Raw genomic sequence first — 23,136 nt, forward strand, 5'->3', positions numbered from 1 at the left:
GTACATCCCACCACACCCACACAGCCGGACCAAATTGACAGCCCAAGATTTTCTAGAGGGCAACTTGCAACTCGACAGCCAAAGGCTTTAGAAACTCCTTCCAGGTGGTGGGGCAGGAAGGAAGCGTGGCAGTACAGCCTTGTCCACCATGCACTTCTCCCTCCCTCACTCCCTCCCTCCCTTTCAGCCCTGTCCTTTCTCAATACCCAGGAAAGATTAACTCCTCTTCGCACACCAGAGAAAGTTATTATCATTAATGAAGAATTAAAAGAGAGTGATTAATAAAGGGCCCTTATCTGGCCATGAGGAGGAGGCTGGACAATGGAAGGAAGATGGAGAAAATGAAAAACAATAAATATGAAGCGTAAAAAGAGGCGAGCACTGCTCCCACTTGTTAGATCGCAGCTGCATCTCCTGAGGGGGGAAGGCTCCAAATTGCTAATTACTGCCTCTGAAAAGACCTCGCTCTGATATGTTTTCTGCTGAAAGGTTCCCATTAATGAAGCAGCGATGATGCCGTTTCCCTTTGACTTGCCTTCAATTCCCTCCCTGAGCTTCCTCCCAAGCCGGGAACAATGAGGCCCTGGGAGCTGGCGGCTCCCACAGGCCTCTCGGAGACTAGGCCGGGGGCAGCTGAGTGAGGGGAGCCGAGCCGGCTGTGAAATATGGAGGGGGGAGATAAGGCAAAGACAGAGGAAAGAGGCTCACTCCCAGGAGCCCAGGGAAAATTTGCAGTTATTATGAAGGAGATGAGACAGATTAAAAGCCCTTGTGTTCTGCGCTGCCCTTTTATTTAGTGGCTTCATCTCAGAGATGAAAGAAGTTGGAAATGACTTTCTCCGCATTTTGCTGCAAGAAGCTTCACGGCACATTTTTTGACTTTATTCCTCCCTTTGTCTCTTGTCCCCTTTCTGTCTCTTTTTTCCTTTTAACCCCTGGAAGGTTTTGCTGTGAAATGTCATGGGACTAGGCAGAGCATTTGCTGGGGTAGAGCAATGACCCTGCTGCTCTCCCCATCCTGCTGGGCTGTACGGCTCCCGCTGCCCACCGAGGAGGGAGCTGGGCCAAGGCACTGCCACGACAAGCAGAGAGCATCCAGCCAAGCTTCCTCTCCTGCTTGCCTCAGAAATGTCCCTCACCACTAACACACCCTCTCCTGCCTCCAGGCCCAGCAGCAGATCAGCACAGGTGACTGCAGCCTCTGGGCAGGAAAAAAGCCCATCCTTACAAAGCCCAGTGATGGATAAGAATCCATATGGGGTAAGTGTGCTGAACATTTTCTATCCCTGGAGCATTTAATGAGCAAAACTAGTGCTGAGAAGTTGGGACAGTTCCCATGCAGGCAACCTACGAAGTGCACAGAGAGTAAACAATTTGCCAGGGATGTGGAATGAAGTTGAATGCAGACAAGGATTCAAAATTAACTTTTGCTGACCCATGTCAGGCTGAACCTTGTAAGACTGGACAGAAATAGCACGAACTGCTCAAAACCAGATTATCCCAGCTGCCTCATTATATTTCTTGAACTCCTATTCAAAATTTTCTAATTTTTCGCCAGACACATCAGTGCTCTTTTGTGCTACCCTTTTAGTTCTTGGGATCCTTGCAATTGCAAGAGCACTTTCATCCTGTCTCTTGCTTTTGCCCTATCTCTCTCACAGAAAACCGACCCTGCGTGCCAGTGTGTTGTCTTTACTCAGGCCAAATGCTGGCAACATCTGCAAAAATTTGGGTTTGAGTGTTGAATGTGGAAAAAAATAATGGACAGGTGAAGTAAAATTTATACCAGTTGCAAAACATTTTGTTGACCTACAGAGAACACAGAAGTAGTTGGAAAATGAGGGGAAAATAAGAGAAATTAGAGTGGGCATCTGCTGCCATCTCCCCAGGACATCTGAATACAGGATTTCTTGTACACAATTGTTTGTCTGGTTTGTTATCCTGCCTGGAACAGCAGCCAGTATTGAGTGCTTGAAATGAAGGGGTAAGAAGCTCTGAAGTGATGTTTACAGAATAACCTTCCCATCAGGGGAGTTTCTCTCTTAACCCAGACATTTTGTAGCTGTTTTATATCCTGAAGCATGAAAAAGGATTGCAGCGGTGAAACAGGATTAGATTTTAGGAGGGATTTTCTCTCAGATCTGAGAGTAAAAAGAAAACCCCTGTGTTGGAAATAGGAAACTGGCCGGGAAAACAAAATGCTGCTAGCAAGTAAGGTGAGTTACTGGCCCAGAAAGGGTTAAAAAACAAAAAGGACAGAATTTTACAGGCAAATTGGTGCACGTAAAGTAACTTTTGTCAAGTCAGCTATTGGAAATGGGATAAAACAAAAATCTACCTAATAGTTGCTTTTCTTCTTTTAATATTTCTTTTCCAAGGAAATAATAGAGAACTACAAGGAAATGACAATGTTAACATGACAGCTCAAACTGGCACAAAGGACTGTTAGATAAACAGCATGAAAAAAGTTCAGCAAAGCTAAATGAAGCTTGTCCTATTGGGGTGTAGGAATCAATGGCAAACTCAAGGATTCAGTTATTTTTGAAGTATCTTGACAAACTAGGGAGGGTGCCAGAGGACTGAGGAAGAGCAAACACAGTGCCGGTCTTTTGTGGTGGGAGTAGGGAGGCAGCAGTGGTCTTGGCAAATATCACCCTTTCAGAGCAACTTCTGTTCCTGGCAATGTGATGAAATAAACAGAAATGGGGGAAAAAGTAAGAATACAAAGGATAAGATATCTGTGAGCAATAGGCAGTAGTATATATTTCCAGAGAATAAATCACATCAAAATAAATCTGATTACTTTCTTTTGATTTCATTTACAAAATTAGTGAAGAGAATAACTCAAACATAATATAGATATGGACTCTGGCAAAACTTTCAATATGCTGCACTGTAAAACATTACATGAAAAATGAACCAGTATTGGCTTGAATATGAGTGCAGCTATGTTGGTTAAAAAAACCCCAAACAGCCTTCTCAAGAGAAAAAAAAAACAAACACAAAAACAAACAAACAACAAAAAACCCCAGAAAACCAAACCAAACCCAAACAATAAAAAACAACTCTCAACCCCCACCCAAAACCAAAAAAAAACCAAACAACCCCCCCAAGCAAATAATCAATAACAACAAACCCCAAAAACCACCCAAACAAAAAAATCCAGCAAAAGAGTCCCTGAAAACAAAACGAAACAAAACGACGATGAAGAAACCCCACTCAAAACCCGCTGAAGAAGCATCATGAAAGCTAAGAAATAAACGGAATGTTATGCAAAACTGGATGGTGGCAGGTTCACACCTAGCTTTATTCTGATGGCTGCTGGTGATGTGTAAGCTGGCACGATGGGAAAAGAGATGCAAGCCTTAAGGAGAGGGGAGCAGCACCGTCAAGTTTAATTTAGGATGCACACAACTAGGGTGGCAGCAACGAAACGGAGGAGTTTGGGTACCAAGTTTATTTGTTGGCCATTAAAAATAAAATACGATAACCAAGCAGCTCAAGGTTACGTATAGGCAAGGGCTGCCCCGCTGGCAGGTGAGGGCCCTGCGATGGCTCCACTGGTGGCACCAGCCACGGCGTAAACGCACCGCGGCGCGGGGAGCACGGCGGCGGGCCGCGCTCGGGGGCGGGCCGGGCGGCGGGGCGGGCCGGGGCTGGCCCGGCCGGGCCGTCAGGGCTGTCGGGGCTCGGCGGCGGCGCGGCGGCCCCGCCCGCAGGCGGGGCGGGCGGAGGAAGTGGCCCGGGGAGGCCGGAAGCGGCGCTGAGGAGGGGCTGGCGGAGCGGGGCGCTGGCCGGTGAGCGGGGTCGCGGGGAGGTCCGGCAGGACGCTGCGCGTCCGGGGCGGTGAGGGCAGTTTTCCCAGCTTTTCCCGGTGAAGCTGGGGGGGTGTCGGGCAGAAGCAGCGGCGTCTCCCTAGAGGAGGGAGTCAGTGCGGCCGGCTCGCCGAGGAATAAGGGAGGCGGCCTGCGGCAGTGGGTAGTTCACCGGGCTGGAGACCACCGGGTGTTTCGGAGCCCGGTGGGGAGAGAAATCCCACGCCTGCAAGGCACGGGTAGAGTGAGGGGTTTTGTGAGATGAGGGATTTGGCCAGGACTTTGGGATTGGCACACTGACAGCCCTGAGATGTAGGGGTGGTATTTTTCGGCAGTAGGAGTTGGGGTTTGGGCTCCTACACCCTGTTCCAAGACCCCAGGGTCCCGTGCACCTTGCTTTACAGCTGAAGTGATGCTGGCTTGTAAACTACCTGTTTTACCATCTGTTTTACTCCCAGCTTTGCTTCTTGTCTACTTTTTGGAAGACTTAATCTGTTTGTCAAGCGGGCTGATCCTTCTCTGTTGCTTTACTGATGCTGGGTAGCAAAAACTAGTTGCCGGCTTCCATTCCCTTTGGGATGTGTAATTAAGCATGCTGCTTCAACACAAGAGATGAACCTTAAGGCCTTTTCAGCCGCAGAGCGCTCAACCCAACTGCTGCAGTAGAGGAGATCTGTTCCACCATGGCTAGAAGAGGGATTTAACCCTTGCAAAAAGGATTTAACCCTGCCAGGAAGTGGCAGTTGTCCTGCATTGGGTCCTCCCAGGTAACTTCAAAGTAAGTGTCTAACTCCTTTAATGTTATAAAGGGTATCGCGTCCTACAGTCCAGAGATGTGTTGGTAGCAGTATTTATGTCTGGGGCTAATTATTGTCGTTTTTAGTAGGCATTGCCAATGGATGAACTGGTACATGACTTGGCCTCAGCTTTAGAGCAGACTTCAGAGCAAAACAAACTGGATGAGCTATGGGAAGAGATGGCGCTAAGCCCGCGGCAGCAGCGGCGTCAGCTTCGCAAGAGACGGGGTCGTAAACGACGCTCAGACTTCACACATCAGGCAGAACATGCCTGCTGCTATAGCGAGGCCTCAGAGTCGAGCTTGGACGAAGCTGTCAAGGATTGCCGTGAGGTGCTGACAGCTAATTTCAGTGACTCTGATGACATGGCAGTGGTCAAACGACATCCAGCTCTTAGTGCCACCCTGAGGAGCAAGCAACACTTGTGGCATGAGTCAGACTCCTTTACAGAGAATGCACCCTGCCGACCTCTCAGGCGCCGACGGAAAGTCAAACGTGTCACATCAGAGGTGGCTGCCAGTCTCCAGCAAAAGCTCAGGGTGTCAGAGTGGAACTATGAGAGGGGCTGCAGGTTCAAGTCAGCCAAGAAACAGCGTCTTTCACGCTGGAAAGAGAATGCCCCTTGGACATCATCCAGTCATGGCCTTTGTGAGTCAGGAGAGAACAGGCCCTTCCTCAGCAACGGGGGCAGGAAGGAGCGGATGGAGTGTGAAGCCGATGATCAGAAGCAGGGTTCAGATGAAAACATGTCGGAATGGTGAGATCTCAGTTTCTTCCCTGTGCTAGTCAGATGGCTGCCTTGCTTGCAGCTGCTTGTAAATGCTGTGCCTTGCTTTTTGAAGTTCTTAAAATTATTCAGTGCTGCTCTTTTTGTGAAGATGAGAAATATCTCGGCTGCTTCTAAAATGTAGATTTTTTTCAAAGTTTTTCCTGTGAGTATTGTATGATGACCCAGAATGCTTCCTTGAAAAGTTGGGAAGCTGGTAGGTTTCTGGCTCCTGTTACACGAAGCGTCCTCTGAAATGTCAGTGGCCTTGCAGCTACAATGTGGCATGCTTGTGGCCTGTGGTTCGGGGAGTAAGCCCCCAACTGGCACTTGTGTTGCGTGATCGATAGGAGCTGATCTCAGTTTCTTATTCTCAGCATTTACTATAAGTAGTAGTAGATAACAGATCAGATCTTCCATCATTACTGCTGGCCCTCTGTGCAGGTGCTGTGTGAACCTCAGTCTAACCTTGCTTGCAGTTCTACATTTCTGCTCTTGATCTGATTGTCAAAGCCTAGCTATGGGGAGAATGTGGTGAGATGATGAAGAAGTTGAGGGGAACTTATGTTACTTACAGGATAAGCCTGTGCAAACAGTGGAGTCTGATGTCTTGGTGTCCAGTTTTGGAGAACTTGGATGAATTTCTGGCAGAATCACATACAAGGGATTAAAATGAGACATGTAAATGTCATGGTCTAAATTTTTTCCCCAACTGTGACTTTTATTCTCTCTGTCTAAGGGTTGGGATCATAAAACTGCTTCTGTCGGAAGTGATTTTTCAGGTTAGAAAAGAGGCAGCTGCTGAGAATTAAATGGAAGAAATTTCTTAATGAATGGCATACAAAAAGCAAATGTGATCGCTGATTTTCTAATTATCATTGTGTAAGAACAGCAGACATTGAGGAGACATTTAAAACAAACAAAAAGTATTCTTTTTCATGAAACATGAGGTCTGGAACTCTCTGCTGCAGGACATTTTAGAGGTCAAAATTTGAATACATTCAAAAGGGAGATGTGGAGCATAGGCATATCAGGGGCTGTTGAACATTACAGCCCAGATGAAAGATCCTGCTCAGGAAGTCCCTAAACTGCTAACTTCTAAGAGGTAGAGGAACATACAGAGAAATGTGTGTTTGTCATGTTCTCGTGTTCTTTTCTCAAGCAGTGTGGTAGTCACTGTCAGAGGAGGGTGGATTTGGAAAGTCTAGCTCTTTGATACAGTATGACTGCTCATATGTTGAGGTTCAGTTAAGTGCTGTGACAGTCTAGCTCCTGCGGTTTGTTAGAGTGGACTGGTGGCACTTCATTATTACGGCTTTGTGGATAATAGCTGGAGTTGCAAACTTCTCAGTGGTGTTTTCTGGGACTCTGTGAAAAGCTTAGGTTATAGTAAGTCTTCACTGTGGTCCAGGAACCACTATTGCATTTTTACTGGGTCAGTTGTGATTTGTAGGATGTAACTCTTACAGTATGGTCCCTTTTTTCTTTTAAGAGTGGCTGTTGTTACTAAAAAGTGAGTGTGAAGTGGGGCTTTACAAGAAACTTGTGGATGGAAACCTTTTGTTGCTAGTTGTTAAAAACTAAAACATAGTTTTATGTTCTCAGAGCTGTTTGCTAGTGGTCCAGGAAAAGAAGTGTGCTAAGTAGCTCCTGAATAGTGCATGTCAGTGGTGATGGACTGAGAGATGCCCTTACTGGATGTGGCAGTGATGGACAGCGTTCCTTGAGTTGTTTTTTTTAACACCAGTCAGAGTCTGTTCCATCATGTCAGACTTGAACTTAAACCAGCAGGCTTTCATCCAGCCTTTATTTGTGCCAGCCTTGGAAAGAGTAAATAAAGAGCTATGTCCAGACTGATACTTGAGGACCATGCTGGGAGATGGCTTTGTTCTGTCTCAGTTGTCCCTTGCTCTCAGACTAATTATTGTGCAAGTGTATGCATCAAATGACACTTACCATCTGCTGCCAAATCCTTGAGATTCTCTCTGGAAAGCTAGTGCTTGGAATATTTGACCTCTCCAACACCACATGTGTGATCTGTGCTGTGACTCACTGGGGAGGGCCGCAGTTGGAGGGAGTAATATATACAGCCCTCTTCACTGTGGAGTATCCCTCACAGCAGTGAAGGATCATGCTTTGGTCTCTGCTGCTCTAAATATAGCCCTTTGCTGCTAGCAGCACAGTGAAACTGGCTGTGTTTGCCTCATTCACACTGTGCTCTAGCTGTGTTTTCTGCTACAGTAAGAGAAGTACTTTTCACAGATGTATGACAAGGGCATATCCTGAGGAAAGGAGAAGAAAATTGGATGCCTGGGAGAGCAAATGGTGTGGTTGTCATCACAAGCTGATGGGATGAAAGGTGACTGATGCTGCTTGTGGGACTTGTAAGCAATCTGTGGTGATCTGGTGATTTACAAAACTTTCATAGTGAACTGGTTCCACTACTGTTCACTCCTCTAATAATATGGAACGTGACAAAACGAAATGGGTTTTTAGGCAAACTTTCAGAACATTCAGAATGGATTTTTTTTGACGTTCTTTTTCCTCCTCTACACTGACAATTTCTTTGGTTTGTTATGTAGGAATGAACCTGTAAATGCTGAAATATCCTGTATTTTCTCTGCTTTTTAGAAGGCTTCTTATCCTAAGTCAGGTCAAAGACCTGTTTATTCAGTTGATAAACTCCCATTCACTGAGAAAGTCTTGCATATGGGTTCTTAATGAGGAAGTGGTTTTTTTTTCTAGTTTGCTTGTGGGACTATGCCCAGTCCTTTCCTGGAGGAAGATGAGCTGTAGTATTGGGATTCAAGTGTGCGTATAATGAAATCTTTGAAATTGTTTGCCAAACATGGCAAAAGGTGAACATAAATTGAGAGAAAGATGGATGTGTAGGAACACAATAAGGAAACGATGGTGGTTCTGAATTGGTTAATGACATGACCCAATGCCTAATCTATAAATAACTGTGGAAACAACAAAAGAAACAAGTTTTAGTTTAAGCAGTCATTTGTGTATTTGTGCAAAGGTGACAATTAGCAGCTAAGACTGTTAGAAATAGTATGTCTTTCTGTCCCTAAATGTTTTGAGATTCCCTGCAGCCATAATAAAACAAAGGCAAATTATATATTGAGTGCTGAAGTTTTTTCTCTTGTTGATCTAAACTGAGTACTTCCAGAATGGTCTGGGTTTGGTTTGAGGGCAGAACAAACCATAGTACAAGAGCTGTCTAAAAATCACTTTGAGTAGTGTGTTTACTTGGGAATAATACGCAGTTGGTCTCATCTGTTTTCAAGTACCAAAACTCTTACTGTGACTTTTTCAAACCTGGGATTCTACTGACCCACCAATGCTGTGAGATTTCACTGGCTTAATGCTGATGTATTTGTTGTGGTTTAACCTGGGTAGGCAGCTCAGCTCCATAAAGCCACCTGCTCACTCCCCTGCAGGGATGAGGGAGAAAAATGGAAGACTGAAAGTGAAAAAACTCTCAGCTTTAGGTAAAGTTGATTTAGTAGTTAAAGCAAAAGCTATAGCGTGCAAGCAACGCAAAATAAGGAATTCACTATTTCCTATCAGCAGGCAGGTGTTCAGCCATCTCCAGGAATGCAGAACTCCATCATTTGTAATATTATTTGGGAAGACAAACACCACAACTCCAAATGTCCCTGGCTTCATTCTTCTTTTTCTTAGCTTTTATTGCTAAGCATGACATTATATGATGTAGGATATCACTGTGGTCAGCCAGGGTCTGTTGTCCAGCCTGTGTACCTTCCCATCTTCTTGTGCACCCCCAGCCTGCTCACTGGCAGGGCAGTGTGAGAAAGCCTTGGCACTGTGTAAGTGCTGCTCAGCAATAACTAAAACATCCCTGTGTTATCAATACTGATCACAAATCCAAAACACAGAACCAAAGTGCTACTATGAGAAAAATTTAACTCTGTGCCAGCCAAAACCAGTACAATGTTCTGGCCTGAGAATGTGACCATCGCTCATCCTGAATGTGCAGGTAAGTTGCTTTACCCTTTGGAAGGAGCTGCTTTGATGACAGTCTGCAGCTGCATTCATGAGTCTGGCTAAGCTGATGAATTGGAGGCCAGTCTCTCCATAAAAAAAAAAAAAATTCCTCTCTTGGAAGGCAAGTGACAAAGACAGAGTGTTCCGCTTCCCCTCCTTTTCCAGCCCAGCCTGACCTTCTGCAGCCCCTCGGTGCCTCTTGTTTTCTTATTTTTATAGAAAATCAATATCCCTCCTGACACAAACAATAGCTCAGGCAAAAGAATAAATGGGGGAAACCTGAGATCTCTGTCCATCACCTCTCAGTTTAACTCCCCCAAACTATTTAATTATAAGCATGCTTTGCTTCAGGTGTTTGCGACAGTGAAATTGCTAAATGAGGACCATTTTAACCAAAGATTGGGTGATCAATAACACTCTATAGCAGTAGCTTGTCGGATCAATAGCATTCATTATTTCATGGTTAAGGTAAGTAGCCTCCTTTGCAAGTGGAGGTCATTAATCAGTGCTTACTGGACCTACAGAAAGGCCTGCATAGGAGTCTAGTTTGTGTTCAGCCCTGCAGTGTAAAAGGGGTAGTGAATAGGGTGAAATCCCTGGAAGTTTGTTCCTGTAAAACACTGGCAGTGATGCTTATCTGTGAGGAGCTGAAGAGCTCTCAGTGCAACAGGATGCTTATAAAGCACTGTTAATATGACCTGGATGCTTGTCAATGCTTTTTCCTTTCTCAGGCACCTTTCCTCTGAGGATGCTAAAAACCTTACGAAGCAGTCACTTGGTCCTCACATCTGCAGCTTTGTGAGGATTGTTTATCCAAGCTATCAAAAGGGAAAGCAGGCATGCTAAGAGATTGGCCCAGGGTCATACAGTCAGTTGGTATGAGAGCTTGGGATAAAACAATTAATTCATGGTTCTCAGTCCTTGGCCTTAATTACTGTGGTATATAAGTGGGAGGATGAATGCATGGCCCGGCTTTGTAATGGATTAATTTGGAATTTGATATTAACTTGAATGCTGTAAGTTGAGGATGCTGTATAGATTGTTCATCCTTTAAGTATAAATGGCCTTTATACAATGATGAAGACGCAGAATTTTAGATATCCAGCGTGATGAGTTGACTTGGCTGTACTTCAGAGTGCATTTTCTAAGAACAGCATGCTCACAAAATAGAGTTTTATTCTGTGCCTGCAGTTCTTTGGAGTGACGTATTTTGTGGTCCCTCATTATTCAGCCTTGTAAATCAGGGGTTTCCAGTATGATCTCTAGTATGATCCAGTTTCCCTGGAAGAGAAGCATCCAGAGATACTTTCAAACAGCATTCCCTGATTGGAGACTGATTCTAGTGCTGACTTCCATCTGGTGTTCACATCTAAGGTCTTAGTGCTCAGGGAGTGCTAAGTACTGCCTGAAATGCCTGAAATGTCCAAGGAATGAGTTCAAGTCAGCATTAAAACCTTGAGATGCTTGGGACTGACATGAGCAGGTACTTCTGCTAACAAATATTCATCTAGATTTGCAAGTCAATTAATGGCTACACATTAATTTCTAGCTCTACTCTCTTGTTCAAAAATTGAATCTTCTCTAACTTCTTCAGCAAATGCAAAGCACGCTATGACAGGGTTGCATTCAGCAGCAGCAAGTCATACTGTGCTAAAATATTTAGCTGGAGACTTGTAAATGTCACAGCTGCTCTTTACTCCACACAAAATAAAAGTTGGGGAGGCTGTTTGACAGTGTAACATTTTTGAGGAAAAGGAATCAGAAATAGAAAACCTAGAAGGGTTTTCAGTTAAGTGATGCAAGGACAGCGTTTTTAACTGCGCTTAATTTCCTGTTGAGTATTCCAAATGATGCCATAGTTAGGTTATTAATTCTAGTACCTGAGGCAAGTGCCATTTTTTAAATTACTTCTTGATAACTTAGAACTAAACTAGATACAGGATTCTACTCTTTTTCAAGTGATGCAGCATTGATAAATTTTAACGGAAAGCAGTTACGTTCTGTTCCAGAGTCAGTCATGTATCTGAAATTCAATTTTTGTGAGACATGTAAAGCATTTAGGTCTTGGAGAAGCTAGTAAGATGTAGCAGAGTGGTTTTTGTATTGTGCCTGTTGCAATTGTAACCATGTTTTTTTCTGTGTTTGTTCCAGTGACACCAGCAGTGTTTGCAGCAGCAGTGATACTGGCCTGTTTACAAATGATGAAGGCCGCCAAGGTAACAGGTGTCCTATGATTTTCCTCATGTGCTGCTAGGGAGTTCCTTACCTTCTTCACAAATGCAAGGAAAGATCTATGTTTGAAGAGAGACAGAGAGGGAATTCTGTGAGGAAAAACCAGTGGCAGGGAGTGGCTAGAAGTTAAGCAATGAGATGAGGACTACAAATGTATGATTTTCATAACACTATACTTTTTCTGATGAAATACTTTGCAAATATTATGGATCTGATACACAATAAAAGAAGCTATTGTACAGACATTCAAGAGGAATTTGAGAGCTCTTCATAATGAAAAAGCACAGCTTATGATTTTTTTCTCTCGGTGTTTTAAGGGTTGTCCGCATACTGTTAGTGCCTGAAATCTGTTAGTTGTTTTCTCTATGGGCAGGAAGAGAAAATGGGAAAAAAAATTACTTAATACTGACAAGTCACCTGATAGACTGTGCTAAGAAGATGATGGTAATATGTGATAGGTTGTATTTCTTTAAGTATGTGTTCCTTCCTTGCTCTTGTGGGCATTAGTTGAACATTGTACTTTCAACATCTGTTGTAGAAATGGTATCTTAGGAGTTTTGAGTGTGAAGTGCAATCTGGTTTTATTTATCAACCACAGCACAGTGTTCAGTTGATGGGGGATACAGCAGAAGTAAGTGTGAAATAGGTTGTAGTAGACACATTGGCACTGAGGACTATTACATTTGGAGCATGTGGAATGTGACCCTAGAGACCTGCAATTCTGTGTACTCTGATTCTGTCACATTTCACAAGCTAAGATTTGGATGAGATCTCTTCTGGGAATATATGAGTGCTAAAGGAAGTAGCACCAGTAGCTCAATAGGACATGCTGCTTCCACTAGCTTGTTAATGGCCCAGGTACCTGTGTGAAGCAACACAATGATAGCAAACATGCTTATGTGTTTTCTGATGGTGTTTTAGGCTGTAGGACCAATCTGTGATCTTAGGGGAATATAATACTTTGCTTAAGAGTAGGGATTTCAACTATCAGCTTTGACCTTAGCTGAAAAATAGCTGTTTCTAGACTCTGGTTCTTCAAAGGCAACAGAAAAGTAGAATCTTTTGCCCTCTCTTTTTACTGATGATTGTCCAGGGGGAGCTGAAATTAGTGAGCACTTGTATATTAGATGACAAAGCAGGGTGGTGACTGAAGTGTTTTACTTCATCACCTGAGACAAAATTGATGGGAGACTGGGTAGTGTATATATATGCTTGTCTATATGCTTGCCCTATATACTTGCCCTGATTAATTTTTGGCTGCTACTAGAAGTAGGATGCTCAATATACAGGAACATGCGGAAATATGACTTAGATAAATTAATAAAATCCAATTACAGCCTTCCCTGTCTAGGTAAGAGAAGAGGTTTGGCATCCTTGTCATCAGGTCTCTCTCTGTTCAAAGAGTAGATACTGTGGTAGCTTTCTGGCCAAGATGCTTTAGCTTGCAGTTATGTTAAAAGGGTTAAAAATATTGTTGCACTTTCAGACTAAATAAAGAATATCTCCTTTTCCTTCTTTTTCTTGACAATTCTTAGTCATAAAGTAAATAAAAACCCAACAGCTTTCCATGTCAGTGAGATGGAGAGAGCACAAATTTTTTTTTGTCACAGATCACCTTATAAATAGATTTCCAGCACAATTACAGGCTGAATAATGGGAAACTTAATCTGGCAGCATTCTTAAATAAATGCAGGGTTTTTCCCTCCTTCTTTTGAGGTTGCATCATGTAAACTTTGTGCTGTTGCTTATTGAAAAAATAATCTTTTCAACTGCACATACCAGCACACTTCTGTGAGCAGAGAATGATCCTAGTTCATAATTTGATTGCAAGGTGGGGTTTTTTTGGTTTTATATTTGTTGCATGTATTGGGATCTCTCCCAGTGAAAATTACTGAATATTAGCATATGATGCTGATGGTTAAAGTTTGTCTTGTGGAAGCAGTGATTTGAGGTAGAGAGGGCACTATGCCCAAATTTCTAGGAGTAGTTTTGCACAAATTAAGATCTCTTAGAGGAACTATTCAATGTTACTTAGTTTTAATTTGCTGTGAAGTAGAGATGGGATTTTTCTACTTTAAGATAAAATTGGTAGGTCAACTTGATGCATGGCAGAAAAAACAATGTCAGAGCTTTGGGATAAAGTGTTCTGGCTGTCCTCCCTGTTGCTGATCAGAGTTGGTTTTGTGTGTTGCTTCTTTTATGTGCAAGATTGCAGCATTCTTACTAGGATGAGTTTTTTTGCTTTCTTGTATTCTTTTTTTTTTTCTTTGTGTTTTCCCAGCAAGATGTGTGAGTAGGCATAATGGACTTTGGTCAGGAATCATATAAGCCAATAAGGAAAGGAGATAAGTGGGGATGCTTGAGTTGAGGCTTATTGGTATGCAAATGAGGATTTTCCCTAAGGTGGGTGTGTTAGTTTTTTAGGGCAAGATGAAGCACCTTGCAATTACATGGGGCTGTTTGTGAGTTGGGCTACTGAAATGCTATGTGTGTCAGGTTCTTTGCTCTCCTCCTGCTTTTTTTTCGTATGCCGCTCATGTGCTACTGGTCTCAGGGAATTTCTGGCCAGACAGATTTACTATGGACAATGTCTGATGCAGTTCAGTTTTAGACTGCAACTGCATTAACTACAGCAGCCCAGCTCCATGGAGACTTTGGTTGTGACTTCTGTTGCTGCTGCCATAGTTTTCCAAAGGGTTTGTACTTCTTAGAGATTCTAAGAAATTGATTGAGAGCAACTCATGGCATGGTTAGTACTTACACTCAGAGTGACCATTTCTGGTAATTATGTGGTTTTGTCTTAGCTGCTGTCGTAGGAGCCTGGGGTCTTTCTCATCAGTATGTTTCTTTTGCTTACTCTGTGACCCTGATCTTTACCTCTTGTGAAGTTTCTCCTGTGACAGCCTATAACATGTGCCAAATGATTGGCCTCTACCGGTGTCGCAGTAATTACTTCAGAGAAAGAGTTCTGCGTAAGACATCACACAACACTGAACTAAGGTTGATGAGATGCAGTAGCAACAGAGTGCTAAACCTGCCCTAGGCAGGTCTATAAAGAGGCTTTGTTCTATAGGGAAATTCTGGAGACTGATGAGTTGGATAGTTTAAAGCGTTTAGTGAGGCCCCATAGTTACTGAGGATCATTGAAACAGAATACAAATATAAGGCTCTCCAAGAATGAATTCCTAATGAGACTTCAACTGTTTCACATTCAGGTATGCCTACTTGTAGTATTTTGAAGACCTGTCCCAGGGTACCTTGATGTTATTTGTGGCTAATTCCATCCTATTTCTTTAGGAGATGATGAGCAAAGTGATTGGTTTTATGAAGGAGAGTGTGTTCCAGGATTCACTGTCCCCAACCTTCTTCCCAAGTGGGGAGCTGATCACCGATCTGAAGTGGAGAGGATTGACTCAGGCCTGGACAAGCTCTCTGTTTCCACCTTCCTTTTGCCCTCACAGCCAGCTCAGAGAGGTGAGGCCCATAAGGAATTGTGTTTGAGAACTTGTGGCATGATGGCAAGAGTAGATTCTTTTCATAGGTGTTGCATTTAAACTGGTATTGGTGATCTGTTTGTTTATTTTTTTTTAAGACCTGGTTAAGAAAAACCTGCACTATTGGCAAGTTTACTGAAATAGGCGTACCAGCTGCCCACTGGCAGTCCTCCTTTTTTTAAATGTAAGGATTTTTTTTGATTTGTGAATAAACCAGCATATCTGCATCTTCAAGACTGAAAAACAAGAGACAGAGGATCTGATTTGATTACTGAACTAAGGAGTTTTCCTGCTAGCTTTGTCAGGAAGAATCTTTGTGTTCATTGCTCAGTTTTTCTGCATTTGGTTTTCAGGATTTCATGCTCGCCTGAATCGCCTTCCAGGAGCTGCTGCCCGTTGTCTCCGTAAAGGTCGGAGGAGGCTGGTTGGCAAGGTATGCCCTTTTGAAAGATGGTAATTTTGTATTTCAAATTCTGGTCAGTACTGAAGTACCATTCTAAGATACTACGTAAATTGTTTTCTGCAGAAAGTGGTCCTGTAAATTTTTTGTTTCATGTATTGTTTGATTTGTTTAACTGCTTTGACTGTCAGAAGATGATTGAATGACTAAGTGGATTTTAAGGCACATTTGGAGTGGCAAAGACAGCTGATCAGCGCTGAAAGCAGTATAAAAGGAGGCCTGAAGAAGAATGTCAGGGATCGTAAATATGAGGAAGATTTAGACAGAATGTAGGGGAAAATGATGATGGCATGAGACTTTTGCATGCTCATCTGAAACTACAAGGGCAGAGAGGTGCCTCAAAGGTGAAGGAAGGCCAAATTTTATATAGGGACAAAGACTGATAGGAATGACAGCAAAGGAAGGTGGTTTCAGCAGTTGCATTTTTAGTGGGAAGACAGGAGAGTAAAAAAGTATATGCAGTAAATGCAGACAAAGCTGCTCAAAGCTATTGACTAATTTTAATATACGTAGGGCAAACACGAAGCAACATATCAGTCCTTTTTCTAATAGAACAAACAATACTTTGCAGATGTCTGTCTAAAATAGAGGGTACACCTCTGGGTCTGCATCATGGAGTATTGAGCACTGCTCTTTGTTATAAAAGATGGTTCTGAGAAGGAAGGTGTTGGCTGTGTTTGGCTTTTCTTTTGGTTGTGATATGCTCTGTACTTTTGAAAGCATTGGCATAAGTTCTGAGCTGGCTGACTGTAGTCTGCTAACAAGGTGTGTTAGGGGGGCCTGGAGTCTAGAGGGGTGTGACAGCTGCCTTCTGCTCAGTCATACTTGAAAGATCCTTGTCTGCCCCTTCTTTCTTCCACTCACCTTGCTTAATTGTAACCGGCATTCAAAATATGAATCCTCAGCTGGCAAGAAACTGACTTTGCGAAGGGTTCCTGAGGCACCTGCAAGCGACTGGGCCTGGCGGCACACCTCTAATGATCCAAATGAGAAGGATAATATTTACTTGTTTAATTCATCTTCATCACCTTAAAGGGATCTTTGTCATTTGCAGCGGAGGTCACTGCTCCCCCTTCCCCATCTCTCTCGAAATTGTAATCATAAATAATGAGTTTCATTCAGAGCTCCCCGCCAGCGAGCTGCTAATTACCAAAAGTACGGCTTGTAATTTACACAGTAATAAACTGTAAATTTAAACATTATGGCACTTTAAGTTAATAATTTTCCTGCTGTAACAAATAGCCCATCTTTCACCCCTGCTGCTGCAGCTGCCCTCAAACTTTGAGTGTGTTTTGCCTATATACCAGGCCCAAACAAACCTTACCTGTGGAAGACTTTTGCCCTCATCTTCAGCCCCTTGTTGAAAAGTATACTTCTTTCTTGGGGGCAGTTGCTATGCAGATGAGAACAACTGGTGCTTCAGGCTGTGCGTGTACGTGTATGCCAGCATCGAGCACATACACAGGACAGCATCTTGCAGGAAGCAACATGCTCCCAGAGCAAGTCCTTCCTCCTAGGACCTGTCTTTTCTTTAGTTGCTGGAGGTCCTGCTGCTGAATTGCTGTTTTCAGAAATGGCAAAAGCATCATGCTTTTACTCCTTAATTTATTCATTGGTGATTGGTGAATCTCCACTGTTAATGGAACAGTGTAGTGTCCTATCTCAGCCTGTTCTAGCCCAACTGACCCCAATAACATGGAAAGAAGCATTTCCCAGCCATCTCCCCTGCTCTCAGGCATCCTTGTGCTGCATACTTTGTTCCAGTTCAGTTTATGGTGTGCCCCTCTGCAAGCAAATATCATCAATAAAAATAAAAACCAAGCCTCATAAATAAAATTGAATTATTTTCTGCTATTCTAATTAGTTAAATCATCTCAGGTGAAGTTCTAAAAGGAAGGAGTGAACATGTTTAGCTGAGAGTGGGCTGGTAAGGAAAGGATGTGACCCAGGGGAGTGAGATCTGTTCTTACTGGCAGCAGCAAGCTATTTTCTGCTCACTGTGTGAGAGTTTGCAACCTTTTGCCTGTCTTTGTGTTTCAGGAGACCTCCATGAGCACTCTGGGCACCGAGAGGCTAGGTCATATTGTTAGTGATCCGCGCCAGAAAGAGTAAGGCCCTGAATGGTTGTTGTATAGAACTTTGGGAAGGGAAGAAGAGCTAAGGATCCTCTTCCCTTCTGGGGGTGAAGAACATGAAGAACTGGGTGGACAGTTAAGAATAACCTGTGGAATGGGAGACAGTATTCTACTGACGGCTCCTCTGTTTTCTTGTAATTGCTGACTTCCCCTTTGTTATATATATATGTTTATATAAGGCTGCCCCAGTGTGTGGATGCTACTCAAATGCTTTTTTTTTACTGTCAGCTTTTTTTTTTCCTCCTCCCTTATAATGTGCCATTGCAGTAACTGCAGATCTTTTGGGCATTAAGAGAAGACTGAGGCCCATATGTTCATTTTTTAAAATGCTTCTTTGTGGAGCTGTACTATGGGCACATGCCCAGACTGCAGAAATGATGCTGACAAGGCAGCTGTGAAATTACTTCTTCTTTCTTTGGTGTTATGTCTCCTTCCACAATTAGTGTATTTAAATTGTAGTCAGCACTGGAAATAGTCTTGGTGCTTATCCTTTGGCATCTCCCTGATGCTTTTCTGGGGAATGGGTAGGTAAGAATGGCATGTCTGGGTGTAGTGCAGTGGGTCCAGCCTTCACCAGCTGTTGATACCTTATTTTCTTGCTTGGATCTGAAATTTGTTGTTTTTAATATGACTCCTGATGATGTTTAATCTTTTTCATTCTCCCTCCATCTTTGTTCTTCCCTTCCCCTTCTTTTTTTACCCCAACCCTCCTTTTTTCCCCACCATGTTCGTCCCTTGGCATTGTGTCCACCTGTCCTTTTGACTCTGCCTCCTTCCAGTTTTTGGTTACCATCCATGGGGAAGAGAGATCGCAACCAGGTAAGGAGACTCTGCTTTTCCTTTTTTTATTTTCTTGGTTCCCTTCTCTCTAGAAAGAACACAATGCTGGCTTCTGATTTCCCACACACTGTGGCCTGTGCACTTGAGGTAAGGCAGTCCCGCCCCTTCTCATTTTGTAAAGTGATGTCTTCTGGACTTTGAACACAACCCATTTCCTGGGCGTTGTATTGTCTATTTAAACTGAATAGCTCAGGAACTCCTTTTATTTATCTCCCTGTTTCAGGTTAGCGTTTGCCATCCTTTCTGACAGTGAGTGGGAGGGAAAATGCCTCTTGACAGGAGGAGCTTTGGCCTCTCAAATTCTATAAAAGCTGGAACATTTTTCTCTTTTTAAATACTTTGTTTTGCCTTGTTTGGCTTGGGCTTCTACCTGATAGTCTCATTCACAGAGAAGGGAAAAAATGGTGAACTTTAAATTACATAGTTAAATAGCTGTAACGGGAAAATATAAGAGGTGATAAGCAAGAGAAATAGGCATTCTTGTAACTGAACTCTTGTGTGTGCACTTTTATACTCTCCAGTAAGTCTTTCTTAGCTTCAGTGCTAGGAGGTTTTTTTTACTTTAAGATATAAAAGCTGAGGTTCTTGATAGCAAAGAGCAAAAAAACCACTCTTCTGTTTGAGCAGTCATGTTGTAGCACTGCTCCTGGCCATGCACACTCCTTTCTATTCCTATATGAGTTGTTTATGGTTGGTGAGTAGTAGAACTGATTTTTCTTTACCTTTCAGGTGTCTAAAAATGCTTATATGGCAAGAAATTATTTTAAAACCTTTGTGCAATTGTGTATTTTCCATTAGTGAGAACATTTTACAGATTAGTTTTATATTGCTATAATAATACCAATATCTAAAGATAAGAGTAACTACATAAGCTTTAAAATGACCAAAAATAAGTAACTTTTTTTTTTCTTAAATGAACTTGAATTAGCCATTCCAATAACAGAGGGTTATTGGTGATTCTCCCTCCTGTGCAGTTGCAGTGTTAGTGACAGTAAACGAGCAGTCCCACTTAAGGAGGAGCTCCCTGATAGCAGCAGCTTTGTGGTGCATCTTCTTTCTCAGAAAGGTGGAAGGTAAAGGCCTAGTACTGAGTTCTGAAGTTGCAGACAGCTTGTGTGAGGAGTCCAGCTACAGGTGTGGATTGTTCCTTTGTCCTTATTTAAAAATGCATCAGTACTCCTAGTAATACAAGAAAAGTGTTCTGGAGATTGGTGTAGCACTTTGCAAAGCAGATAGAAATTAATTTTGTGCTTGAGGTGTGAATTATAAATAAAGAGGAAATGCTGAATGGAAGTACAAAGCAGGTACCCCAGAGAAACTACCAGTCTAAAGCTTCTGTTTACATATTGAGCAAAGTTTGTTCTGTGCATTGATTGACTAGATTATTCCATTTCTGTCCTGACCATTAGAAATCCTGACCATTGCATTTTGTGCAACATGCTGTCTTGCACAGGTTTGATGCCCTCAAGATTTGTCTAGTGTATGTCTAATGGAGTAGTAGACATAGTAGACTAGCCTGACCATGCATTGTTTCAAAAATTTGTTTTAAGCAGTTTGCAGAGACAGGTTGTGAGGTTGGAGGGGAGTGAAGGAGCAACTCGCTTGCCATGGAATGAATTAGGTGCTCATTGTGACCTTAACTTGGTGGACCTGAGTCTTGCACCGGTCTGTTTCAGTGATATACACAACCCTTGGGAATACAGGAACTGCCCTGTGCTTGCACAATTCATAACAGTGACTTTTTTCTCTGCAGTGTGAAGGTAGACAAGAGACTTTCTGAAAGAGAGGCAGATTTTTTTCTCACGGTATGCAGCAATAGAGCACTTGTGCTCTTAATCAACCAGCATTTTTAATAATTCAATTAGAAGAGGAGTGTGCTGAGGCTGTCTGTTGTGAGAAGGTGGTTAGATTTGCTGTTTCACCCTTTGTGTTACCCTTTTGTCTGAACTGAGAGTCTCTTCTCATCTAGTCTTACCCCTTGAGGTGGCAGAAAGGTCTCCTTCTACTATGTGGACAGCTGAAAATCTCCTTATACTGTGTGAACAGAACAGATCTGAGGAGCTTTATCTGGACACTATTTCTTTTAATGCTTTGCTTAAATAAAATCTCTTGACTTTCCAGTTCAATCCATTATCTCCTCTGTACTCTCTGGATGTGCTTGCTGATGCTTCCCACCGAAGATGCTCACCAGCACACTGCACTGCCAGGTAACTCCCTTGCTCTGCTTTCTTGGGGTTGTCTCACTTCCCTCTCCTCGATGTCTTCAGTAGTACTGTGTGATCTGAACAGGAATGGACCTGTAACTTAACACACTTTTCCCTGGGAAGTCCATGTCCAAACTTAGCACAAAATGTAGCAGTGCAGTTTATTTGAGAATTTCAATGAACTAAGTGCTTACGGTATATGAAACAGTGTATGACAGACAGGCAGAACATACTGTTCCTTTGGAAATAACTGCAGTGTTTTGAAATGTGCAATGAGTTGCTGTTAAGTCTGTTTTATAGGTACAAATGGGCATAGTATCATTGCCCACTAAAATTGGAACAAGATGAGAGGGAAAATGCTGACAAACTGGTGTAGGTGACATGCTGAAGCATTTTGCTATCCTAGGTGTCTAAAATAGACCCTCTGAGCAGATTAAGAACTCACCTGAGGTGACCTCTAAAGCTTGATACCTCTCTATAGCAATAGCTGAAATTTAGATCTGGTTTGGCCAGATGTTAGGTATATTTGAGTCTGCATAGTTTGGGTTAATATACTATTCAGGCACCTTCTGCTGACTAATCCTAAATGAAATTCAAGTGTTTGCCTTAGAAGTGACTCCTGTTTTTGTGCTGCAGGTGACTGTCTAAAGGTAAGGTGCCCTTGAGCTCTTGTCCTGTGCAAGTAGACAAGGCCCTGCTTTGGACACAATCCTGCTTATGTGCTTGTACCAGGGGCCCAATCTGAAAGAAATGTCTGGACTTTCAGCTTCATGGTTTTCTTTCCCTTGTTAATTAGCAAATAGAGCATGAAAAATGTACTAAGGTTGTATGTGTCTGAACAGAAGCTTGGCACCCACCCAGCAAAGCCTCTCTTCCCACTGGCTTCTGCAGGGAATTTTGCGATGTCGCACCATGACCTCATGCTGCTGTAGCCAGCATGTTAAAGCTGGAAAAGGGGAGGGAGGAAGAAATCAGCTCTTAAATGTTCAACTGGATGAGAATGAAAGGAATTCAGAAGATTGTGCATCAGCAAATTGATTCCTTTCTGTGCTTTTGCCCCACTCTGGGGATGTTTTCTGCCTGTGAAGCAAGAAGATTGAATGGTCTCTTAATTTTCAGCTAGGGTAGCCTTTCTTTTGCCTCCAGTGTTTTATTTGGTGCTTTATAGAAGTTTGTCTTCCAGAAAGGTGAGCTGGACAAATCCTGCTTGCAAATTCAAACTGGGCAAAAATTCTGCCTTTATGATGGTCAGTGAAGGCCCTTTGCAAAGCCAAGCTCTTTGCAAGGGATTTCTAAACCTGGAGGGATTGTGTTTGCTAGGTTTTTCTGGGTGTATAGTCTAGTTAACCAATTAATATATATGCTTGGTTCCCTCCTTTAATGAACAGATGGTTGGTGTCCTGACAAACATAATCACTGATGAATTGTTACTGAGTTGACAGAGAAATGGTACCATGCCAGATGCAATCGTGTTTTTAAATGCCTGGAATTTGAGAAAATAGTTCCTATTTTAGTGTGAAATGTGCTCAAGAACCTTTATAGAAGAAAGAAATATGAAAAGAATGACTGTGTTTTGTGGCCTCATGTATGTGGCAAGGACTGAACTCTTTGGTACAAGGAGCTTCTTTATGTAAAGATGCTGCTAAGGGCACAGAAGGAGATTGTTCCTTCAGAGAAACATCTTCTTGATAGTAGTTCTTCTTTAGCTTTGCATGCCAAGCATACTTGTTAGTAGTACACTTTCTTACAGGAGGTTCAGCTGATCTCTGTAAGCTCAGATAAGCTATTGCCCCAGTTAACATCTCATGCTTTTGCCATGTATGGAATCAATTTCAGTAGTTTGTGCTTCAGGAAGCTTCTAAGAGCTTGTGCCTCATCCTGGAGAAATTCTGCTCTGAAATTGGCCAGAATGGGATGCATGTGTGTGTGGGAAGCAAATCCTCTCAAATGATATGAAACATACTGGAAAATAAATCGTCTTGATGTTGAGGCCATCCAGTTTCTTCAACCTGTTGCCTGCTGTGCTATGCAAAATCTCCTTTCTCTGCTTTGTTTCTGCTATGATGGAGTGTGTCCAGTGGAGTATATTTAGAGTGGAGTCTTTTCTCTGCTATGGAACTGTTTTCTTTGTCTCACTGGTGGATTTTGGTGCAGTGTATCTGGAAGACTGGTAACCCAGTACTTTTGTTTAAGCAGAGCTGAAGCCAGAATACTGAGTGCAGCTGAGGATTGAGAAGGAACCTCCTCCTTGACACTGACAAGCCTATGTGGAAGGTTCCTTGGGAAGTCTTATTTGAAAGGCAGTATAAATCGTACACTACCTTTCTTGATTTATGTCTGTGATGAGAAGAGCTTTCATTCAAAGTGTATGCACAGCAC

At 42.8% G+C, this 23,136-nt stretch overlaps 1 protein-coding gene across 7 annotated transcripts in view; it reads left to right on the forward strand.

Annotated features, from left to right (window-relative positions):
- The first annotated feature begins 3,664 nt into the window (after positions 1-3,664).
- GPATCH2L (G-patch domain containing 2 like) overlaps positions 3,665-23,136 on the forward strand; it is a 39,288-nt gene continuing 19,816 nt past the window's right edge. For 2 of the 7 annotated variants that reach the window (XM_038137973.1, XM_038137977.1), the window contains exons 1-9: positions 3,665-3,797; positions 4,450-4,593; positions 4,699-5,369; positions 11,544-11,608; positions 14,922-15,098; positions 15,472-15,551; positions 17,619-17,686; positions 18,493-18,532; positions 20,675-20,760. In XM_038137973.1, coding sequence (XP_037993901.1) covers positions 4,711-5,369; positions 11,544-11,608; positions 14,922-15,098; positions 15,472-15,551; positions 17,619-17,686; positions 18,493-18,532; positions 20,675-20,760 — 1,175 coding nt within the window. In that variant the 5' untranslated portion in view covers positions 3,665-3,797; positions 4,450-4,593; positions 4,699-4,710. Of the gene's footprint in view, positions 3,798-4,273; positions 4,594-4,698; positions 5,370-11,543; positions 11,609-14,921; positions 15,099-15,471; positions 15,552-17,618; positions 17,687-18,492; positions 18,533-20,674; positions 20,761-23,136 lie in introns of all 7 variants that reach the window. The other 5 variants (XM_038137978.1, XM_038137979.1, XM_038137975.1 and 2 more) reach the window with 4 other exon arrangements.

This window comes from Motacilla alba, chromosome 5 (genome assembly GCF_015832195.1).
Source record: "Motacilla alba alba isolate MOTALB_02 chromosome 5, Motacilla_alba_V1.0_pri, whole genome shotgun sequence".
NCBI lineage: Eukaryota > Metazoa > Chordata > Aves > Passeriformes > Motacillidae > Motacilla > Motacilla alba.